The following is a 24,062-nucleotide window of genomic DNA, read 5'->3' as shown; positions in this document are numbered from 1 at the left end:
ATTAAGGAATATTGGAAACTGTTCTGAGATATACTGTCTGTTTCATCTTTATTTACAGTTGAATCATGGGAAACGTGGAGAGTCAGAATGGGGACAGTGGTTTCTACGGCGACGCAATGGGACATCTCTCCCGCAAGCACACGTCCCGGTCACTCCGTCTCTCCAGCAAGCAGCCAGTCACCCGCCGTTCCCGGCACTCTTCTTCAGTGAAACAGGAACACAGAAACTCTGATGCCTCAACTCGCTCCTCCAGCACCCCGAGCATCCCACAATCCTTAGCAGAGAACGGACTGGAGCCTTTCAATGCAACAGATGAGTTTGGAGAGTTTGGCATCAATCCTCATTGGACGCAACGTGTCGCTATGACAATGAGACCGGAGTCCTTTCAAAATGACGATGACCCCTTGGCCACGCCAACTCCAGAAACCTCAGAGGCGGACACTGTCGCTCAGGATGGAGGAGAGGATTCGGAGGGGGAGGGGGAGGGAGATGTTGTTGGTGAGGAGAGGTACCTCCAGCGGATGACCGAGGGTCCACAGGAGGGAGGGAGTTTTAAAAAGAAGCGGTCTAAGTCAGCAGACATGTGGAGAGAAGACAGCCTGGAGTTTTCTCTGTCTGACCTGAGCCAAGAGCATCTGACCAGCACTGAAGAGATGGTAGATGGGGGAGAAGAAGAAGAGGAGGAACAGTTCACACGCCCTAGAGGTAACGCAGGTAAGAATTGTAAACATGCACACGAACACTATTATCCTACAGAGTACATATCCAGTGTTCTCTTGGAGTCATTTAGAAGTGTATCTTTCATAGTTACAAAGACCACCAGAGGTGCAAATTGTGCTTATATTTGCACAGATGTTAAGTCACAATTGACTAGCAATATTACCATCTTGAATCGATACAGTAAATACTGAAGTTTCTAGGATTTTTACTCAGTTTTCTAAAGAACGGTCGCTGATGGTTGCCAAAATGCTCATAAAAATGTATATCTGTGCATGTGTGCAGGGGTGTTAGCTCGATTTGATTCACTTCAGAGGTGGTGAGGGGGAGGAAGGTGGGAAAAATTGCAGAGAGACACTCACCGAGTGGGGAAAAATGATTTGAGAAAATCTGCTGATTGAAAGTTAGCTGCCATCCATCAGTTGCAGCACTTCAGTTGATCACAGGGTTGTTAGCTTAACTGGCGCTGCGCAAGAGCTGCTGGAGATCAGCGCGACAGCAGGCAGTAGCTGGTAACTTGACTGCTGAAGGTCTAAACGATGCCCCAGGTGGTCAGCTAGCTCAGGATAATGGATGGGCTCGCTACACACACATGCGCACACACACACACACACACACACACGCTCACTCACAAAAATCACAAAGATTCACAGAAGGGGAAGGTTAATTTACACATCAAATGTGGCAAAGTAATGTGAAGGTAACTGACAGTAATCAGGATATGCTTACCTCACCTTGCTCACACACACACATACACACACACACACACACACACACACACACACACACATGCACAGATGCACACACTGCCCTGCAATAACCACCTGTGTATTTTCCAGGCTCAGCAGAAAGGGCATCTTCTCTGGACCATCTGTGCAGCCAGCAGAGTCCTGGCCTCAGGGGGCAGAGGAGCCGCTATGCTAAAAACCGGAGAGAAGCACAGTGCGATGGAGACGGAGAGGGGGAGGAGGGGTTGATGTCTCCAACCGAGGAGGATGGTGGCGGGTATGGAGCATTTACGCTCCCCTGCCGACGCTCCCACTGCCTGTCAGAGGGCCTGGCAGGGCTCGGCATCCCTGCTGCACCGTGCCCTGCTTTCCAGGGACGGCGTGCACAAACTACTCAGGTTAGATCATCTTTTATGAATATATGAGTAAAGATACAAAGCAGACATTAATCAGGTTAAATCTTATTTCTCTACTTTTCTGTGGTTCTATTTTGTTTCCTCTGTCTCTCCTTTCTAAAATACAGACCCCTGAACGTAGAATGATAGAGGACTTTGTTTATCAGTAGTGTCCAGGAAGTTCAGCAAGTTCACAGACATGACAGAGGACAGCAATTAAAGTTTTGTCGACAACCAGAGACATTTCCTGTGTGTCCTCATGCTGCTCAGTTGTGTGTACATGTTTTAAGTATGTGCATCCAACTATGTGTGTATATTTCTGTTGTGGGGAAAGGGATTACATGGAGTCAGATAGAGAGTTGCTGTAGGGCTACTTGTCCACTGCTGGCCTGGTTTCTCCATTCCCCCTCCAGAAATTAAAGCATTAAAGCATAATATCTTTCAAGCCCCATTCACCAACGACACACACACACTGTCCTAATACGCATAAACAGGCACACAAAGACATTTTGAACATAATTTAGAAGCTTTTCGTACAATGTTACAAAAGCAGATTCACCCAGAGGATAAAAGAGGAACAAAGTCACTGTAATGCATCACCAAGTAGCCAATTAATAAGAGATTCATTGGACAAAACAAGACAACTGCTTATGTGCTTTTTGTAAATTTCATGTGTCATTGATAAAAAAAAGTTGCAAAATAAGAAGGAAGTACTAAAATAGCAAACCAGGCTTTTCTTTCAACTCATTCCCAGAACCCCCAAGCACCCTTGGATAGCGGAGCACCCTAAGTGCTTATTATAAATTCATCTAGCCAGGCTGAGGGGGTTGTTAGACCGGATATAAATAGACCGACAACACAGCAAAACAAAGAGAAAAAGAACAGAGGGAGACTCGGTTTGGTGAGAGAAAAGTGTGAAAGCACAGAGAACCTCTCACTCAAAGTGAAAAATTTCTTTTAGCAGAAATGCATGGAAAAACATGAGCACCCACCCACAGACATATAAACACAACAATATAAACCCAGAGACCCCTTTGTGTAGCCTAAGCTGCGTGTGTTCTCTTTGTGTTTGTGCATATTTTGGCTATCCAAAAATATCTATAAATATTTCTGTATATGAATTAATAATCCATAAATTAATTAGTTCTGTTTCGTCCCTGTTTTTCTGGCTCACAGGACATCTCTGGTGTTTTGGGTGAGGGAAGTGAGTATGGCGACAGTGGCATCGATGGCGTCACCACAGAGATAGACGGAGACGGAGAGTTGGTGTCACGGCGCTGTAAGGCCATGTCAGCCTCTTTCTCAGTGTACTCAGCTACCGAGAGCAGCGTCTTTAACGGGAGCGACAGTGGGAGCAGCAGCGCAGGAGGAGGAGAAGGACGAGGTGGCGAGGGAGGCAGGGGAGGAGTGTATGAGAATTTCCGGAAGGAGCTAGACAATCAAGCCTGGGTTAGTTACTTTGTGTGTGTTTCTATGTTATTCCCTTTTTAAACAAGGGTATAAATGATAGATCCAACATGTTTTTATCACTCAATGTTTCCATCATTCTCTCATCAGACACATCAGGGTCGGGACTGCACGGAGGAGGCTGGCTCCGCTGTGAGTGACGAGCAGAGCAGCGGCACACTCAGCAGTGCGTATCCATCGGACGCTCTTATTGGCTGTGCACAAGGTACAGTCAGGAAGGCAGGGGCTCTGGCTGTGAAGAACTTCTTAGTGCATAAGAAAAACAAGAAAGTGGAACCTGCAACAAGGCGCAAGTGGAAACACTACTGGGTCTCTCTGAAAGGTGAGCATAGATTAAGGCATAGACATTCATACTTTTATGTTTAAGATTATTTAAGATTTTTACCTGTTTAATTTTAAACTAAAGCATGCAGCCACGTCACACTCCGATGAACATCTTAACCCAACCCCAACCTGTTTAATCTCTCACTCCTGTTTGACTGTAATCACATCAGTCTTAACACACTCCATGCCCTTGGTTGTCACCTCTGCTGCTCCCTCTCACACACTTCTGTGTGGCCTTACATCCTCTCTCCTCAGCCTCATCACAATTTAATTTTGCGGCGGCATCCATGTCAAATCCAATCTAGTCCCTTAGAAATGCACAAGATACAGCAGCTGCATTCCTGCCTGCCTGCTGTCCTCATATCCATCCCCCTAATAATAAATAAACCACTGTTCTACACTTTAATACACTTTGTATATTGCAGTGAGGTACTAAAAGCCTTGTTTTGCTAATTGGTTTTAATACAATAAAATACAGGACTTAATGTGACATCAGTAAGAAAAATCCTTTTTCAGTCTTTCTGTTTCTCTCTATCTTTCTTTTCTGCTTCTCCAAGGCTGCACTCTTTTCCTGTATGAGTCAGACGGTCGCTCTGGGATCGACCACAACAGCGTCCCCAAGCATGCATTGTGGGTGGAGAACAGCATTGTTCAGGCCGTCCCTGAACACCCTAAGAAAGACTTTGTCTTCTGCCTCAGCAACTCAGTGGGAGATGCTTTCCTCTTCCAGGTGAGAGAGACACAGGTACTTAAAAACATCTACGAGAAATAGCAGTGCACTTTCTCACAAAACAAAGGGGAAGGGAAATATTTTACTCACCCATACAACTAACACTGAAACAGCAGCTGTATTTCAAAGTCAAAAACATAATGTGGTTTCTAAGTTATTTCATTGTTTTTTGGGACTGAATGAAGTCAGTAGATTACCAAAAGAGACAGAGATGGATGGGAATGAAAGGAGATCTAATTTCCCCTGGGGTGTTTGTGTATGTGTGTGTGTGGCACACAAGTACATGACATTTAGCCGAGTGTGGGAGATAAGCCAGTCCTGTGTCCATGTGTTTGTTTTATGTTTGACATGTTTAAAGGCCACACTGTCATACTGTGACAGTGATCCACCACAGTGACCATTGTGTAATATTAACATGTGTCTATTTATATGCATGGCAGCTGTCGGTAGTGACATTCAATCAATGAATGGGAAGATAGGTAATAAAATGATGATGAGATTGTAGTGACCACCCTCACGCTGAGGCTAATAATGGGACTCATACTTCAATTCTTTTAGCTGTCAATTTCTTGATTTTTTTCCTGTCTTACTCTTCAGAGATGTCATCAGTTAATTCTCCCTTTTCCCTTCTCCTGTCAGACATCTGGCCAGACAGAACTGGAGAACTGGATTACGGCGATCCACTCTGCGTGCGCCGCTGCTCTGGCTCGGCAGCATCACAGGGAGGATACAGTGCGTCTGCTGCGAACCGAGATCCGCAAGCTCGAGCAGAAGATCGACATGGACGAGAAGATGAAGAAGATGGGAGACATGCAGCTGTCTACTGTCACCGACGCCAAGAAGAGAAAGACGATCCTGGAGCAGGTATGGAGCAAGGACAGAAGGAGGCAGAAGGGAGTTATGAGTCAGGAACTCTGGAAGTACTCAAATAGATTAAAGCTGCTGTTCGTACAGTAATAACACGCAAGTTCAAAAACAGAGGAATCAGTCTCTGTGAAAAAGCCTTTTCATATATCATGCTGCAAATTAGTCATACTTTATGTCAATGTGATGCTGATCTGAACCAGGTTTGTGATTTCATGTGCTGAACACCCTGCTGAGCGCCTTTAACCTCCAGTTGAGTTGAGTGAAAACACCTAAGGGGCTTTACAGATGCATATCTTTGTACCTTCAAACTGCACCGATGCTCTCACACACTGAATTCTCAGTACTAAATCATCTTTACTGTGTGGCGTCATCCAGACAAAATGTTCTTAAGGAAGTACTTTCATCAACAGATGTGTTTAAATATTCTGACTGGTGTTCATTTATGAACACATTCAAGTGCAGCAGAATGCAGAATATTCATAGCACATGTTTAAACACATGCAGTGCATACTATTAGCCGGCAGGTGAGCCTGAGATCTCTTGCTAATTCTTCCATATTCAATAGCTGTTTTGAAACGAGTCACAGCTGGAATTTCAAAGCTCTTTTAAGATCTGATTTTTTTCACTTTCAGTGGAAGATCGCGTGTAGCTTTAGTCTTACTCCATGCATGCATGTCTGGAGTTGCTGCTCAAGGTTAAGAAAGCATTGCATGTAAACATTGCAAGACAGCTAAAGAATGTGCCCTCAAACAATGGAGCTCCTTGTAGGACCAAGTCTCTGTCTTTGTATGTGTGTGGCATGTGGGTGACAGTTAATGAATGAAAACAATATTACATAATAAAAAGCAGCAGGAAGTGGCTAATCTCAGCATGCAGAGTGTGTCCCATTTCTGAGAAAACACCGGAACCCATTGGCTTCACCACTATAAATACATATTCTACAAATGTGGGATTAAAAGAGTGAAAAAGCCTCAGCCTGAGCTGTGGATTATATCATTGTCTGACTCTATTTCAAGATCGTTATCTGGAACAATATTAATCTACAAAATGGGTTTGCATAAATTGGCAGGAAAACTGAATTAAAGACTCAAAGAAAGAACATTTTTTTATACGGACAGTTTACCCAAAAATAAAAAATACATAGTTGTCCTCTTACCTGTAGTGCTATTTATTCATCTAGATTGTTCTGGTGTGAATTGCAGAGTGTCTGTCTTCTGTCAAATATAATGGAACTAGATGGCTCTCAGCTCAAAGAACCAAAAAAGTGTATTTAAAAAACACTCAACAGCGATGTCTCTTTCCAGAAATCATGACACAGTTACTCAAGGTTATCCACAGACCATGTTGTGAGCAGTTTCATGTAAGAACTATTTTCTTTCTACCGAACTACACCTGCCAACCATATTACTGAGCAGAAGGAAGCATGCATCTACTCATGGGCAAGAGGCTTAAAGGAAATGGCCACTTTAGAATGAAAATACAGACAGTACTTACTGACCCTCATGCCAACAAGAACGGCTCGTCCGTCGTAATCCAAGTGCCCTGAAGCTGCGGCATGCAAAATTGACTTGAAAAGATGTAATTTACTCAACTTTTATAGCATAATTTCTCACCGTGGTCAGTTAGCCTGCCCTGCAGGCGTGCTATGTTTACATAGCAACTTGTGCGAGACTCCAGAACTAGCACCACCACTAGCCATCAGCTAGTCTTGCGCGAGTTGCCATGTAAACACAGCACACTTGCTTCAAGTGTAGCTGTTATTCCGGCTAGCTGTTATCCTCCGATACCCCCAACGAGTTTTGTGGATTAAAAAACTACACTGGACTTCTTGTCAGCATGAGGGTCAGTAAGTACTGTCTGTATTTTCATTCTAGCACAGTGGCGCTAGGTGAGTGGGCAGTAGATGCATTCTCCCTTGTTCACAGTGATTCAGTTGGTGGATGTAGTACAGTAGAAAGAAAATAGTTCCTACATAAGACTGCTCACAAGGTTGGTGGATTATCTTGAGTAACCTGGTCGTGATTTCGGGAAAGATACATTGCAATTTTTAAAATGTACTTATTTTGGCACTTTGAACACCACAAGCTGAGTGCCATCGAGTCCCATAATATTTGAGAGAAGGCAGACATCTCAACGATTGACATCTCCAACAATCAGCAACTCACACCAAAACAATCTCGACTGATGAATAGATTGTAATTAAGAAAAATAAGTGCTTTTGATTTTGGGTGAACTGTCCCTTTAAGTCTTAGAACAGATATGTATAGGCAGTAACCAGTGCAAATGAAGTCTAGATTGTGTTTTATTGCGAGTGTGTGTGTGTGTGTGTGTGTCTGTCTGTCCCTGTGTTCCACCTCCCACGGCCCACCCTGTGATACATTGCACATAGCACAGCAGGTCGGAGACTGGTGGGGGTTGTGTTGGTGAGTAATACCTCTCCACAGGGGCTTCAGCACTCCCACATCTCACTCCTGCTGAAATGACCAAATAACCATCTAACAAAGAGTGATCTCTTATGCATATTTTATCCCTTTGTTTTGTCTTTATCACTGCTGTGGTTTCCATCAGTGGCCAAATGTGGAGCTGTTGGATCTAATCTGCAGAGTTTGCTTATCTTGCATAATCACAAATCCATTCCTTTCACTTTCTGGTAGATCTTCCTGTGGGAGCAGAACTTGGAGCGGTTTCACATGGATCTGTTCCGCTGCCGGTGCTACCTGGCCAGTCTACAGGGCGGTGAACCCCCCAACCCCAAACGCCTGCTGGGCTTCGCTTCACGTCCCACCAAGCTGGCCATGGGACGACTGGGCATCTTCTCTGTCTCTTCCTTCCATGCACTGGTATGAAAAATGCCCATGCACCAGCTCACAAACACGTTTTTTAATACTCATGTGCGACTGGTCTTTCCAACTCTCTCCCTCGCTTACTGTAATTTCACTCTTAAACTTAATCAGAGCTCCTTAATCCAAACCTCAGATTCTGTCCCACGTGTCTCTACGTGTTCCAGTAAGCATTGCATGAGAGGTTCCCAACTGCTGACCCTCAATACCAGCTTGGAGAGTGGGTGTGTTTATCTGGCTGTTAGAGTGAGCATCTTGTCACACACGCCCACTGAAAGAATCTCTGCTCGCCTGACAAATTTGCAAGCTAACAGACATTTCATGTAGCCTGAGGTTGAAACACACTACAACTTAACCACAGTTAATTAGGAGCAAGAATGAAGGGGAAGGCTAAATGATGAATATCTCTATAGTGGCTTTGAACAGTAGCTACCCAAACTACCCAAATGTTGCAGCCAAAAGTGTTTCTGCAAAGCCAGACCACAAGTGTGCCGATTCAGACTGTAGCTGGCTACCTGAGCAGAAGCAAAGCTTTGGGTTACAGTAATATTTTCAAGTGAATTTTTTGTCAACATCGTGAGTAATTAATCGCCAATTTTGTTCATATTGGCAGGGTTATCGCTAATGAAATTTTGTAGCTGTCAGTACAGAGTTTTCATTAGAAACAATCCACAGTAGAGCCGACTGCAGCTGTGACATAACTGATCTCTACTGAGCTTCAGCCTGCCTGCTCTGGTAGTGTGTCATCTTAGACTTAAAGAAAATTGTCTTAGAGAGTTTTTATATTTTCATGGAATTTTTTTCCTCGTCATGATACAGGAAACTAGATGCAACCTTGCATTTACATAATCTTTATTAACAGATCTCTGCATATGTATCCAGAATCTGTTGGCAAAGGGACAAGATTTTGGGAATGGAAGTGTTCTGGTTTCCGTTTGTAGTCCAAGTAGTACTAACCAATCATGTTTGAATGGCAGGTAAACATTCCATGTGGAGAGGCAGAATTCATTCTCGAAACTCATTGGCTATTATCGAACAATAAGTTAGCTTCATGTTAGTTTTTAAAACATTTATCTGTCTTCATATGCAGATATGTGTTTGTAAAGATTAGCCAAAATGGTGGGCATGCAGAAGAGGAAGTCATGGCCCGGGTGTTCACTGGTTACACTGGATCAACACAAAGTACTTGATCTTACCCCCAGAGGCTTATCGTCATCAGACATTACCTGATGGGTTCCAGGATTGGCATGTACATACCTGCACACACTGTCTTCACCTCGCACATTCAGATCATTTTCTCCACATATTGTCTTGATGCTTACTGCTCTAGCCTGTGGCTAAAGGCCAAGTCATTAGCTCAGAGCTCTGAACCGTGCTCTCGTTGTCACCTCGAGCGCTCCAAGAATGTACAGAATGAAACACCAACATGGATGTTATGATCTATATGCTGCTGTGGATCACGCGGCTGTGTGCTCTGCCAAATATCATCCAGGAAACAAAGAGTAGAGCAGAGCACAGAGAAAGAGGTGGAAACAATATCTCTATAGGCCAGTTTCATACAAGCAGGCCATCGGATACACCAGTCATACACACACGCACACACACACTCACACTTACAACATCAGAGGTTGATGGTGTTTTTTTGTGACTGGTGAATCAATACGAACTCTGTTAGTAAGCTGCCATCCCTGAGGCACTTTCCCACAAACAGGCTTAACACTCTCTGCTCTGCTGACCCCCCCCCCCTTCCCTTTACTGCCTACACCCTCACTTCCTTTGTCTCCCTGTCTCTGTTTCCTACTCTATCTCTCTTAGTCTCTCCTTCTTCTTGTCTGCCTTATTTTCTTCACCTTCTCTTCCTCTCTGTCTCACTCCCCATCTTCTTTCTCTTTTAGTATTTCATTAATGCATTAGTAAAATACTGCTATAAACGGGCACTGTATGCTTTGCTATATAAATGAACTAAAGGGAAATTAAATACGTTAACAGAATAAAGAATAGAACTTGGTAATTAATGAATGAAATAAAGGAACATTAAGAAGAACCAATTCACATCGCCTCCGGCAAAAGATAACTGTCCTCTCTCTCAACTCTTAGCTGTTTTTCCTCAGCCACAAAAAGAACACCTCTATTATTATTTTTCTTTTTTTTTTACTTTCTTCAGTAATGCCTTTTACTCTTCAGGGCTGTTATTATCCGTAGCCAAAAGGGACGCCGTAATAAAATAGGCAGTAAAAAGGCCTCTTGCACACAGCTTACATAAGAAGAGTCTTAGAGACAGTTTGACCTATTATGTTTGAAGTGTATGTGTCTTATGAGCAGAGACTGGTGAGGAGACCAATGAGCACACGCCCACACAAGTACAGTATGTGCTTGTGTGCGCATACAGTACATACATGTGCATCAAAGTATGCATTCGTTTACCGTATAGTGAGTCAGAGCTGCTCATATAGCCCAGGAGTTCAATGTGAATTAACCCAGAAATGCCAGGAGTGGTTTCTCTTTGAACATGTTGTGGGTCAGTGAGGGAGATGAGAGGTTGAGTGTGTTCACTGTTTTCCAATAGTGTATACTGTGCAGCTGAAAGTATGTGTTTTTTATGTGTGTTTACATGCCTGTTAACGTGAATTTATACAGTATATATGAGTGCAAGAAGTGGCTTAAAGAGCAAACACAGACAGCCACTGCTGTCAGTGTACAGGATATGTATGTAGTCTCCCAGTCCCCTTTTTTTTTCTTCTCTTAGTCCATTCAATTTAACTGCAGCTTAACAATTAAATAAAAGCAAAGAAGATAAATAGTATGAAATATAATTATCATATTAATTGCAATCAATCAGTTATGTGAAATGCTTTTCAGAATTAATGAGAAACTGTGAATCTGAATTAGTTTAAGTACTTGAGAAATTACGCATACAACATATCCATATATGCATAACATACTGAACATACTGAACACAAAACAGTGTTGCATAAATGTCTCTCAAATGCGTAATATTTACTGGACAAGCTGTGTAGCCATGGTGGCATTGCCTACTCTGAACCCTTTCATAGATAGCAGGTCATTTAGATGTAAGATAAGTAAAGCTTGGTTACAGTGTATTGTAACTGGATTATTGTAATTGTAAAAAATTGAATTATTATCTACAAAGGAAATACATAAAAGTCCAAGTAAAACCTTTGAAATTTGAATGTAAAATAATAATGTGGATGGATCGTAACACGACTCTGTAATTAGGGTTCATATACCTTTTCCACTGGATTCATGTTTTCTTTAATTATCATTATCACAGGTGTCAGCCCGAACAGAAAGCAGCATCAGGAGGCGCAACCAGGCCATGCCTCGCACCTTCAGTAAACGTCGCAGCCGTTTCTCCTCCCTCTGGGGACTGGACACCGCCTCCAAGAGAAAGACTAAGGGGCATCCTTCAATCAGCCAGGTAATCATAGTGATCCATACTACAAGCTTTTGATTTCACAGTTTTTGGTATTGGACTGTGACAGCGCGAGAGAAACCCCTCATAATTCTCACTAAAAGAAAAAACGCTCTGGGTTGTTTGTATTCCTATAAACCAATCACAGTTGTTTTGGGCGACACTAAGCCCAGGTCGCAGTGACGGTGCCCTTAAAGAAAAGTGTTTGGAGGAACCTTGTTTTGGTGGAGAGGCAAGCACTGGCACTAAAATGGCAAAATCTTTACAAAAGAAAATGTCACATAAAACATTAAAAGACGTTTTAACGTGTAGGTTGCTAGCTCGAAGATTACTGTTGTTGTGTCACACAGCCCTAAACAAAGTGTAGAAATAGGTCTGGCTATGCAAGACTAGTTCCAGGTAGGGACAGGGATTTTGAAAACAGAACACATAGGAATTAACATGTTACTGTCTGAGATAGGCAGCCAATGAGCCAGAGTATATAGTAACAGTTTGGAGACAAAGAGATAGAGGTTGTGTATTGAACTTTTGGAAATTGGACTAAAGAATTCGTTAGTGAAATTAGACTTTGGTGATGCTCCAATTTAGTAACTACACAACATTTTACATACATGTTGGTTTTGACAAGCAAATTAAATGCTCAACTAAACATAATGCAGGTTTGCAGGTTGGATAAAGTGTTAAGATGTTTCTAAGGAGTGTCTTCTACTTGCTGTGTATGATATATTTGGATGCATTTGCCATATACTGTTCTCTGTGTGGCTGCAGGTCTTCGTTGATGGGATGGAGCCGGTGAGGAAGCCATTGGAGCGCATGTTTGAAGACTCTGCCAGTGAGAAATCTGTAAGAGCTCAGCCGTCTTTACAAGACAAAAGCACCAACACAGTACAAATGCCCTTTTATATTAAGGATCGTAATAGAATTGCATCCTCCTTGACAATTCTAGGAGACATGTTTTATGCCCTGATCTGAAAAATGTTTGCTGTTGAAAGTGATAGGTAAAAGTTAAATTCCAGTAGGCCCAAACTTGTCTCCATTCCCATTGTGGTGGCTGTTTATGTCTGTACTATAATAATCTTCCTAAGGCTAAACACTAAATTCCTCCTCCCTTTTGATTCACCACAGAAAACCAGAGCTTGTTTAGCTGTAGGCTAATTCCTTGTCATTGTTTGCTTTTTGCATAAGCCAGCATAAAAATCAGTGGGGCATCTGATGAACCTTTGTGTTGTATAATGGGCTACGGGCTTCTTAAGACCCCGAGGCCATCACCATTGCTGGATTTTCCACCTCCATTCACTTAACTGATATCCTTTTGGTGCACTGGCTCTTCATTTGGCGGGGTATCTGGGGGAAGCACAAAATCCCTGCACCCTTCTGCATCAATGAGCATTTCTTTGAGGTCATTTTCAAGCTCCTGCTTTAATGTTTTCAGACATCCACTTCCTAGCTGGGGAGTGAAAGGAGAAATTTGCAGACCATGAAACTTTAAAAGCGGCAGAATCTCGTCTTTCCTGAATGTTATCAGATGATTCTTGAGTTTATTTGTATTATATAAACAACCCGTTTCATCTTCTGCATCTGTTCTTCTTCCTGCACCACATGACAAATGATTTGCCTCACCAGACTTTGCAGGGCTAACTTGGGTTTAATCCTGCCTTCTCCTTTTTCTTACTGCCGACCACTTTATGTCATAGCCAGAAATAATGCTATTCTTCTTCTTCTCTATCATCGGTGTCAAACACTATTTTCAGATCCATGTTGACAGATTCCCATTTCTTCTTTTCATTTGCTCCAGGCGATTCCGACTCTATCAGCATCATTGACTTTGGTCTGGAGGGATATTTCTGTTTGCTAATCCCTCTGAGACAAATTTGATCCGATATGTTCAGATCATTAGCTTTCTGATGTTTCAACAAATTATGCAGACATTTGCTACCAAAGGACCTTGCAGTTTCACACCATCTGTGCTCTTGTGTTCCTGTCACATTGACCACAATTTACAGACAATTGCAAATAATGAATAATATCTCCAGACAGAAAATAGATCACCCATGGCCACTACAGGATGGTAGGTTTCCAGTAGTACCTTATCACAGGCTGATAAATTGTGAATTTATGTGAACTGTGAGGAAAAAATGTCCAATTACCCATGGGTTGTGCAAGGACAAGCTCGCCAGCTCCATATTTTATAAGAACTGGTAGAAGGCAGCAGAGATGAGGAGGGAGGGAAGACGAGTCTGTGTGTGTGAACTCGGTTCATGGAAGAAAACTCTGCAGCACTCACCCACTCTGACCGTTGAGGCCCCCAGTGGCTCCTTGGGAGATTGATTTCCTTCCACCCACGTCCAGCTTCAGCTGGCAGGGTATGGGATGACAGTGAAGAAATGCATAGGAAGTACGCTTCAGTTGGTTGTAAGGTGGAGCTGGAAATGCTGCATCAGTAGAAATGAGCATCTTTCGTAAGATTACTGTAGTTCCAAGTGTTCACATCTGATGGGCTTGTCCTGGATTTAACTCTCTGTTTGTTCTGGGGAATCCCACTGATGGCAAAAAAAGGGAGTGAGTGAGAAGGAGAGTTTAGTGAGCTGCCTAGGACCCCCGCCCCCCAGCAGTGGCATCCAACACGGGCCAGGAGGGGAGCCAGATGGTGCCGAGCAGGGCTGGGGAGTTCAGGGAGTTGGGGGAGGTACTAGTTATGGGCCCCCCGGTCTGTTGTCTGTCTGAGAAAATGTGCGTGTGTTTTTCTTTATAACTGCGTGTGTCTGTATTTTGTTTGTGCATGTGAACATGCCCACGTGTGTTTATTTGTGCATACAAAAATGTGCTTTTGCATATAGTTGTCTCCTTCTGTTTCTTTCTCCGTCTCACTATCTAACCAGCATAAAAATTCACACGCACACTCGGATAGTTCATTCAAACAGGGACCACCAGGCCGGATTGTTAACAGTCAGCAGATTGTATGGCGTAAATGAAAGATGGGAGGGAGGGAGATGATGGAGTGATGTGCAGATAGAGGTAAAGGGGCACCAGAAGGAGAGGCAGTGATTAGTGTTAGGGGGGGTTGCAGTAGAGGAATGAAAGAATAAATGAGTTTGTGGATGGCGTTACCTGATAGGAGGAGATAAGGTATCAGTGACAGACAGTGTGAGGTCGAATAGAAGAGATGAGCGGGACAGAATCAGAGGAGAGAGGCTGACGCGGCTGACAGATTGTGAGAGGTCAGGCTGATTGGCTTAAAGGTTACAGACTATGCTTTGAAGTGAATGCACACACATACTGTATGTAACGCATACCCACGCTGGGAGACAGTTGTACCAAGAGGCTCTCATCAACACAAATGAATTAGATTTTGTAATCAGATCTCCTGCTGCTTTCAGGCCACCACCAGTATCCATCATGTTAGTCTAATCAATCTTAGCAAATCTGTGTTAGTGAACAAGAAGGGGATTAACACATGATTTAAGCAATTTGAATTGTGGATAATAGAATATGTTTTTCCTCTTTTACTGAGCAGAACCTCAGTTAGAATTGAAAGGTTTTCATGATAACATTGAATTTATTATGGGGTGCCTTCTTCGTTCACTGAGCACTGAGGCTGCTCAAACATGCATAAACCCTCTCTCTCTCTCTCTCTCTCTCTCTCTCTCTCTCTCTCTGTGTGTGTGCATGTTGCATTTTCAGAAGGAGAGAGAGGGCTCAGTAAAAAGCCTTCCACAGCAAAACGTAGACAGCGACATTTGGGTTCCCGATTACCTGACTCCCTCCTGGGTGTGCCTGCCGAACAATCAGCCTGTCCTGGCCATCATACAGCCCGGCGAGACAGCGCTGGAAGTCCTGAGCACCGTCTGCAAGGTGGGCTATTACTGATAGCAGTGCAAACGTTTAAGTACATGCTGCACAATACATTGCACATAAGAGTGATATTAAAGACCGAACATTATGCACTTGTTCAACAATTTGGAGTGATGTAGGTGAGGTACAGCCTTTTAGTTCTCTTAGCTCATTGCTTTATTGCATGTCAGCCTGCACACACACATATAGACACACATAAATGCAGCAGTCAACAGCTGTTCTTCATGCAAATAATTCATTTTAACAGGTTTGTCAAACCACATGCAATGTTAAGGAACGCGTCTCATAAAATTGCAGGCAGCTCTGTTGAGGGGAGTTTTGAATACCATAAGCGGTTGCATAAGGATGAAATCTTACTATTTTACAGTCTGTTGACAGCTGAAGACAGGCAAACATGCAAAAGTCAACCTTTTAAAATTCGTCTCGTCTTCTTGAATTTAAATCTGAATATGAATCTGAGAATACGAGATATGAGACTGTCTCTGGCGCTTCTACGAGGGCAGAAAATAACACTGTAGATGCCGCCTGTGCACTTTGACTGACAGTGTCACAGATCTTTTCCCCGACATTTTCTCGCCTTACAATATACACTGCATACTACTGTCTGACACAGTCTTGTCAATTTTCTTTGCACTCCATCTCCTCTTCGCTTTAATTGGACTCAGCCAGAGACACACGACAATAATAATGCCTAATGATATGTATACATTTCAGGTCTGTTGAAACAAGTGGAAAGCTGATTGATGTGTGTGTGGGCGTTTGTGTGCATGCATGCTACAAAAATGTCACAAGGAACTGGAGCATCTAATTCATGGCCCTTGTGTGTTACATGCATGTAGATATATGTGAATTACATACATGATTTAATACACGGTATATGTCTGTGTCAGGGGATGTCATAAGCTATAGAGTGTGGCACTGGAAAACATAATGGTGTTTTGCTTGGTGACTTTAAAATACTACCCATGTGTTACCTTAGAAGACAAGATTGGCGTCAAACCGCAGGGAAAATAAACCACAAGCAATTAGAGTGAGTCTTATTTTGGAAGGAAGAATGAATACAGTGGTTATGATTGTCTATTTTAGGAGTTACCTCCCATTAAACACTTCATTACTCTCTTTTCTTGTTGCCTCCAGACCCACAAGATAGACCCCTCCGGCCACTACCTGTGTTTGAAGATGTGGATTGACAACCAAATGCTCTTTTATGTTCCCACACTCGAAGAGGACATCTCTGATCTGGTGAGAAAACACACTGTGGTAACAACCTGTGATGAAATAAAGTGACAACACCCACATCAGATAATGAAAGATATGCAGTACAGTTATTTCACTATATGTGTAATTTTAAGTTCCTTTTTTTGTTTTGTTTTGTGTTGTATTACAGTCTCAGCTAAGACACAACGTCCCATTTGGATTTTAGGGTCTTCACCTTATTACTAATTTATTTTTGTTTCATTCCAGGCAGATCTGGATGCAAGCTTGTGCATGTTTTATGACTTGGATGACAGATTTAATTTGCAATGCATACAAAATTCCCAAGATGCGAAAAAAAGCAGCATCGCATACGCTATAAATTATGCAAAATAGCATTCCAAGTGTATTATGTGCACTATTATTCATATAAACAGTCACTCTCATTGAAAAGGACCTCACCTCCACATTATTCAGCCTGCTGCGAACCCCAGAATGAATTCTCTTTGCGACGGTGTTTTGTAGGTGATACACTGAACTCAGTCGCAAAACAAAGTCATTGTATAACTGGCTCTTTTTCCTCATGAGGTCTTTTATCTCCCTGCTTTGATCAGTGACTCATTTCAGCCTCTTTCATCCTTGGTCTATGATATTACATTATTATTTTCTCCACAGCGAAGCACATTACACACTGCAGACTCCTGTCCCCCGTCTGTTGCTTCATACACACAGCTGTGTCTATGCTCTCGCCCGCTGTGAGGTCAAACCGTCATCTGAGCACCCACTCACTTCTCAGACTTGACCTGGATTTTGACCCCGCAACCTTCACATGCGATTGCTCCGTTAAGGAGCCTGAATAATACATGAATCTATCCATTCTTTATTAAAAGTGATAACATGACCTTGACCTCCATTTAACAACACCGCCATCCTCCATTTTATGCCAATTAAATATGATTTTCTTGTGTTTGCAGCTCTACAAAGAGATTGAGATTTGCCCCAAAGCTACCAAGGTGATCCGGTTTGACAAAGCAGAGTCCTGCACCATTGGATACGGTATGCTTGTCTCTGACAATATCCCTTTTTAAACCTGTTCCTGTTATACTCTTAAATTCTGTATCAAATTGATTTTTTAATAGACTTCATTGAGTCATGCTTTGTTAGTCACTAAAGAGGGATGACCCAGTGTGAGTGCATTTGGTTTAAAGTGGATCTAATCGCTTGGTAGTTACGAGGCAGCAGTTCACACTGTCAAAGTGAGATTTTTCAAAGAGGGCTGGAAGAATTAATCACTCAATCTCTGTGTGTCGTGTTATCCGCATCCATAGGTTTTTCTGTGGCAGTTATAGATGAGGATGGGATGCAGCAGCTTCATATTACTGAAGTGAAAGCCGAGGGACTGGCCTCTGCTAAAGGTACATATTTATTTTTTATTAACAAGCAAACACGAAGGATGGATTTTATTGCACATTCAGTACATAGAAGATGAAATAAATAAAACAAAACACAAATCCAGAACAGGTACTATTGCTGAACCTGTATGCATAAAACTAGGGATTATGTCAAGGGTATGTAAAAGCATGGCACATATTTCTCTCTTGAGTTGACATTGCACACTCAACACTCAAACACCTGACCTGAGAAACACCTGATCCCACATGGCGTCTTATCAGTGCAGCCTTGTGTGACTGCATCACATCAGATGCTGAGCCAACAAAGCTAGATCTCTTTTGTTTGAGAGAGAAGCCCGGTGGCTTGGGACAGATAAGAGAAGAGGTGAAGAGAAAGAAAGTGCACACCTTGTCTAGAAAGATGTTGGCTTGCAGGTAGGTGTTAACTGAAGAGAGTAAAGCTGCACACTCACTACTCTGATGCAGGCTTTTTTATTTTAAAGGGACAGTTCACCATAAAAATCAAAAATACAGTTTTCCCAGCCTTTTTTGTTTTAATAGCTTATTGATTTGTTGCATGTCAGCCCGAACACAAAGACATACACACAGACATAAATGCTCCAGAAACACTGGCAACAGTCAACAGCTGTTAAGCATGCAATTAATTCCCTTTATTTGGTCTAGAAAGGTGTTGACTTGCATGTAGGCGTCAAAGGAAAGAGGGGAAAGCTGCACACTCATTACTGTGATGCAGGCTTTTTATTTTAAAGGGACAGTTCACCCCATAATCAAAAACACATTTTTCCTCTTACCTGTTGTGCTATTTATCAACAGCCTTTTTTTCAATGATGAAAACAAGACGATGACAAGCTAAATAGATCTTGATGATAATAACTAAGATTAAATCTATGTTTAGTTTTCGTTGATCAGACGAGGCTTGACGAAACTGTTAGCACATAGCACATTGATGGACGGAAACCACTGTGCTTGGGTACAAATCCTAGTTGTCTCAGATTAGTTATTTGTGTTGTCAAAGGTTTTGAGAGCATAAATAGAGAGATGTTGAGCTTTTCAAATGATGATCAGTAAGTGTGTGCTCATAAATCCTTTGAGCACCACAAGCCGAGTGCCATGTCGTTCCATTATATCCAAGATAAGGCAGACATCTCCATGGCCGATATCTTGAACACTCTGCAACTCACATTAAAACAATCGAGACTGATAAATAGCACTACAGGTAAGAGGAAAAATATGTGGTTTTTATTTCAGGGTGAACTGTCCATTTAAATTCTATGAATCAACATATTGCCTCTTTCAGGATTTATAAGGCAATAAACATCAACTTAGAAATGGAGTCCGTAGAGAGGTCATTCACTGCCAAGAAAGGCCTCCAACTTCAGTATGTCCACATGATATGAACCAGCAACTACAAAATATAAAAAAAACATCTGGGTGCTTGCATCAGCCTGTCTAAAAAGACTTTAATCACCTGTCCTGTACACTAAATTTATCAGTCTGATGATGACTGGCTTTTAACCTGAAGGTGATGTGCCAAAACCTTGATCCATGAAAAATAAAAAGATTGCATAGGCGCTTTAAATATGTGGCATTTTTTTCTTTCCTTAGAGCAAAACAGCATTCCTTTGTCTGCATCAGCCTGCTGATTGAACAGCCGGGTCTCAAGATCGACCCCCATTTGTTAGTCTGTGTCTTTTAACAGAGCCGGAGAGACCTAATGCATTTGAAAAACACACAGCCGCTCTGTAGATACAACACTAATGTATAGAAAATAACGTGCCCCACTACTGTGCCCCAGGGTCAGACCAAGGTTACTCAAGTGTGAGATTGTGTCCTCCAGTGCATTAGCAATCTAAAAAGCTGCTAGCTTAGCAGGCTGCCAGCCTGCCAGAGGATACAGCTGCACTAACTTGCCGCCTCTATAGTAGAGAAGAGATAGATAAAGCTTGTGGCATCCAGACAACACAATGCATCTTTTTTTGTAAGATTACACTATGTTTCGCTGAATCACAGAATAAAGTATGTCAGGCACAACATTAGTAGGTCTGTGTGTACGTCGGGATGAGCCTGTGTATGCGTGCATGTGTTTTACTAAGAGGAAGGAGAATGAATGGGGAGTGAAAGAAATCACGCTTCAATTTCTGCAGGGTATACACAGAAACCAGGCCATCTCTGGACAAGGAGCCCCAAAGGGTCTTTTCCCTCTCTCTCTCTCACACACAGTAATTCCTGCTCCCCCTCCCCCTACAGAAGCGCACACACAGACACATATACATGCAGCACACACAGCCAAACACACTCACACACATACACATACTCAGCAGTATATGGCCAGAGGGGTTATCTCTGTCCAATAAAGACTCTGCTACAGCTGACATTTCACATCCCAGACAACTAGGTCATAACTTAGGGCTAAATGTGTGCCTTGTGTGTCTATATATGTAACTGTGTGTGTGTGTCTGTAGCATTCAGTGCGTTACGATAGCCATATCAGAGACTGTCTGCTGTTTCTATTACTATATAATGAGACTGAAGAAACAATAGCAAGCGAACATGTGCTCATGTGCAACCCTTTGTCTTTCTTAATTCTGCAGTGGGGGCAGGTGAGACCGCTGTCAGGGCCCCTAAACAGCTGTCACAACCAGTCAGCTTTATTGGGTTAGGTTGTCTGTTAATTGGTTGGCTGATTGAGTGCTAATTCTCAATTACCAGAGCCAGGCACAGGTGGTCGAGGGGAGGGGCAAGAGGAAAAGCCTCAAGCTGAAGCAGTCAGTGCGTTCCATTAACCACAATACTGTACTATTTAGGATGCCAGAAATGTCCCAAGACATAGCATGTCAGGTGCAGTATGCCAAAAATACCAGGATGTCCTACTGCATCCGGTTGCATTTTGCAGTATGCAAGGCAGCAATTTTTTTCTTGCTATTCTGACCTACAATCCTTTGCGCAGCGGAAGATAAGTCACATTGAATGAGCAGACAAGTGTCAGCTCAATGACAGCTGACAGAAGTCGTAATGACTATCACTCAATCGATCTCAAACAATCTACAATGTATGCAGTTATGACTTTAAAATTAAAAGTACAGAATTGCAAAGTAGCAAAAGCAGAACGCTTAGGGCAAACGTCTGTCTCTGGCGGACAATGGCGTTTTGTTGTATCTCCAAGGTAACGTCAAATGGTAATGTTAAGATCTGCTACATTTCAAATAGCATACTTTTTCTTTTTTATGCTGCATTCATGTGCTCCTCGGATGGTCCCATTTCCAGAATTGGGAAGCCGTTCTTTCAACATTTGTGTGTTCATGAGCTTTTAAGTAGTAATATGGAAAAAATATGGATGCTACAAAAATATGTCTTGTGTTTATTGCTTAGAGCATTTAAACAACAGGTTGGTAACAGTTTGAAGCTTTATGTTGAACATAATTTTGTCTCAGACTTATTGCAGCACCAGTATATCCCCTTATAACCAATGAAATATTGCATTACCTGACCATTGCTAACTTTTCTTACTAATCTAGGTCACTCTACATGGACAGAAACTAAGGTTACAACCTAATACCATATTATGAAATACACTGGAGCAAAAAATTGACATGCAATATGTGAATTAATGAAAAGTTTGTTACCATCAGCTAAACATTTGCTGTCATCCGCCATGTTTCTGCGCATATGACATCAACTCGGCAACTCATGGACCCAAATTTTTGCTTACTTTCCGAGGTGCTGTTCTGACTTGAGGGGGCGTTCAGGTTAATTTACCCAGTCTGAAACTAATTTTCTAATTATTGCGACACTACATGAAAGCAGAGTATGTCCTGACTGTATACATAGTCCGTGCAACAGTGTGTACTTTGTAAGGACAGCTGCAGTACATAAAGTCAAAAGAACAAGTACGCGATTTGAAACGCAGAGTTTGTTCCACTGAAGTTCACGGATTCTTCAATATATAAAGTCCCACACAGATGATCTTCATGATGATAGGACAGGAATAGACAGGAATTGCACCATCCTTCTTAAAACCATCCAGTCTTGTTAGATCAGCATTTGCCTTAAGCAAACATGCACAGAGGGATGCATTTTTAATGCACTGGAACACATTAGAGTCCCAACATGTCTGATTAGCCACAGAGCTGCTGTTGAGGAGTATGGCACTGAAGTTTTGTTTGTGCAGATCATTTGTACACATTAGCACTCTTGAGTTGATGGCCCACAGGAAAGCTGCTGTGTTGGATGGTGCTCTGTTGTTGCCAGATAATCCTTTCACTTACTGTGTACTGCTTTTATTACTCTGTCTTTGCAGTGTATTTCTCTCCAAAATTAAGCCACTTTAAAGGACACAATGTGCTGTTTGTCAGCATTAAAGGAGTCACCTATATAAGCTCACTTTGTTTTGTCCTCTCCACCAGGTTTGAAAGCAGGGGACGAGATTCTGCTGCTGAATGGTAAACCTGCATCTGCCCTCCAAATGGATGACATGAGGGCTGCGTTTGTAAACCAAGCGTTGACCTTGAGCGTCAGCACCCTGCCCCAGCTGGACCCTCAGGTGCTGTGCTCCCTTCCACCCCGGCGCTCTGATGGGGAGCAGGACCCAGCCACAGACATCTTCTCCCAGAGCCAAGGTAAAGCCTCCTGTTCTACAACAAAGTTTTTGGATGCACTGTTGTCATTATTTGTGTTTTGAACTAAGTTAGATGATGTATACAAACAGTGTCCTCTAGTGACAGATATTGTGAGCTTCTTTTTCAGTTTCAAATTATGACGTAAGTTCGTTCAGGGCCGTCAAATCAGGTAAAACTTGACCTGCTGCTTTGACATGGAATCTGACCTTTTGAAGTCACAGGAATCACTACAATCTCACTTAGGTGCTTTGTGCTGTTATGTAACAAGTGTTTCTGTCTGGTCAGGGTTAGATCAGAGATAACCCTACTGATGCTAATTATATCCATGACTTGACAGCATAGAATAGAATAGAAAGAACTTTATTCATCCCCGAAGGGAAATTCAACAGTTCATAGAAAGATTGTTTGATCAGTGGAAACTTTGAAACGCCAAACAAAGTTACCCTTTTGGATTGAATCTAAAATTGTGCAATGCTCCTTTAATGTGCTTTTTGGTTTTGTATTCATGTTTCTTGTCTTGTACCATCATACATCCTCTATACCCCCGACTTTGTGTGGCGGAAAAAGGGAGAAAATACAGATGGTGATTTTTTTTTTTAAGCCGAGAGTGAACAGGGCGACCTGCTAATTATGCATAGATGCTGTCTGATAACTAACCTGCGGGCAGCCGCCAGCTTTCCTCTGACCTGCTCTTTTTCATCCGTGCAAGGGCACCATTTGTATTCCTTTTATAAATTGGGGCTCGCAGTGCACGAGCTGACAAGCTGGCATTGTTTATACAGGGACTCGGAGCACTATGAATATTAATATGAATCCCTCAGCAGTGTGGAGCTGTCATTGTGTAGGATATGCCATACGCAAAGGGGTCAGACAGAGAGTAAAAACACTTCAGCAGCCAGATGGAGGTTATTGGTGATGTCATGCTTAAGAGGAGACGGGTGCACACAAGCAGCCTTCACCACAGAGGAAATAAATTGGAAATTTCTCACGGATATGGATGAAATAATAGAGACTATACAGTCATGTAATAGGAAACGCAGAGGGTTATAGGGTGGAGAAAGCAATGTGTGAAGGAACAGGGATGTCTTCTTACAGATTGCTGTTTTAAAACACAAGCGTATCTATGATATATATATTTTGTATAAACACTGCTCCCTAGTAAGTGCTGTCCTTTGTCTCTGATTGTAGAGGACATCCTGGATGAGGTGTCGGGGTTGACGGCGGAGAGCCCAGATGAGAGTATGGAGGAAGGATCTCGGCTGACCCTGCAGAGTCCCGGAGATCATCCGGAAGACAAAACCTGCATGGGGACTGGACAGAAGGTAGGATATGGGAAGTAAAGACACAACTTTAGATATGTGTACACACTAAGACAAACATACATAGACACACACATGCAACGAAGCAGGGGATACACAGTCTAGTTCTACAGGGAATGGAGTATCATACACCCCCTGTCAGATGTGTTGTTGCAGACTAAGATAAAG

General features: G+C 42.5%; 1 protein-coding gene across 2 annotated transcripts in view; it reads left to right on the top strand.

The window, feature by feature from the left end:
- Positions 1-24,062, top strand: part of LOC117266152 (rho guanine nucleotide exchange factor TIAM1) — a 64,663-nt gene that overhangs the window by 21,540 nt on the left and 19,061 nt on the right. For both annotated transcript variants that reach the window (XM_033641120.2, XM_078172476.1), the window contains exons 3-17: positions 59-714; positions 1,557-1,843; positions 3,017-3,289; positions 3,398-3,629; positions 4,189-4,361; positions 5,001-5,225; positions 7,883-8,068; positions 11,361-11,507; positions 12,270-12,344; positions 15,183-15,353; positions 16,491-16,595; positions 17,522-17,603; positions 17,876-17,962; positions 22,363-22,575; positions 23,764-23,897. In XM_033641120.2, coding sequence (XP_033497011.2) covers positions 66-714; positions 1,557-1,843; positions 3,017-3,289; positions 3,398-3,629; positions 4,189-4,361; positions 5,001-5,225; positions 7,883-8,068; positions 11,361-11,507; positions 12,270-12,344; positions 15,183-15,353; positions 16,491-16,595; positions 17,522-17,603; positions 17,876-17,962; positions 22,363-22,575; positions 23,764-23,897 — 3,039 coding nt within the window. In that variant the 5' untranslated portion in view covers positions 59-65. The remainder of the gene's footprint in view (positions 1-58; positions 715-1,556; positions 1,844-3,016; positions 3,290-3,397; positions 3,630-4,188; positions 4,362-5,000; positions 5,226-7,882; positions 8,069-11,360; positions 11,508-12,269; positions 12,345-15,182; positions 15,354-16,490; positions 16,596-17,521; positions 17,604-17,875; positions 17,963-22,362; positions 22,576-23,763; positions 23,898-24,062) is intronic.

The sequence above is a fragment of the Epinephelus lanceolatus genome, chromosome 11 (assembly GCF_041903045.1).
Source record: "Epinephelus lanceolatus isolate andai-2023 chromosome 11, ASM4190304v1, whole genome shotgun sequence".
Lineage (NCBI taxonomy): Eukaryota > Metazoa > Chordata > Actinopteri > Perciformes > Serranidae > Epinephelus > Epinephelus lanceolatus.
Note: the sequence above shows the minus strand (reverse complement) of the source record. Positions and strands in the feature narration are given on the sequence as shown.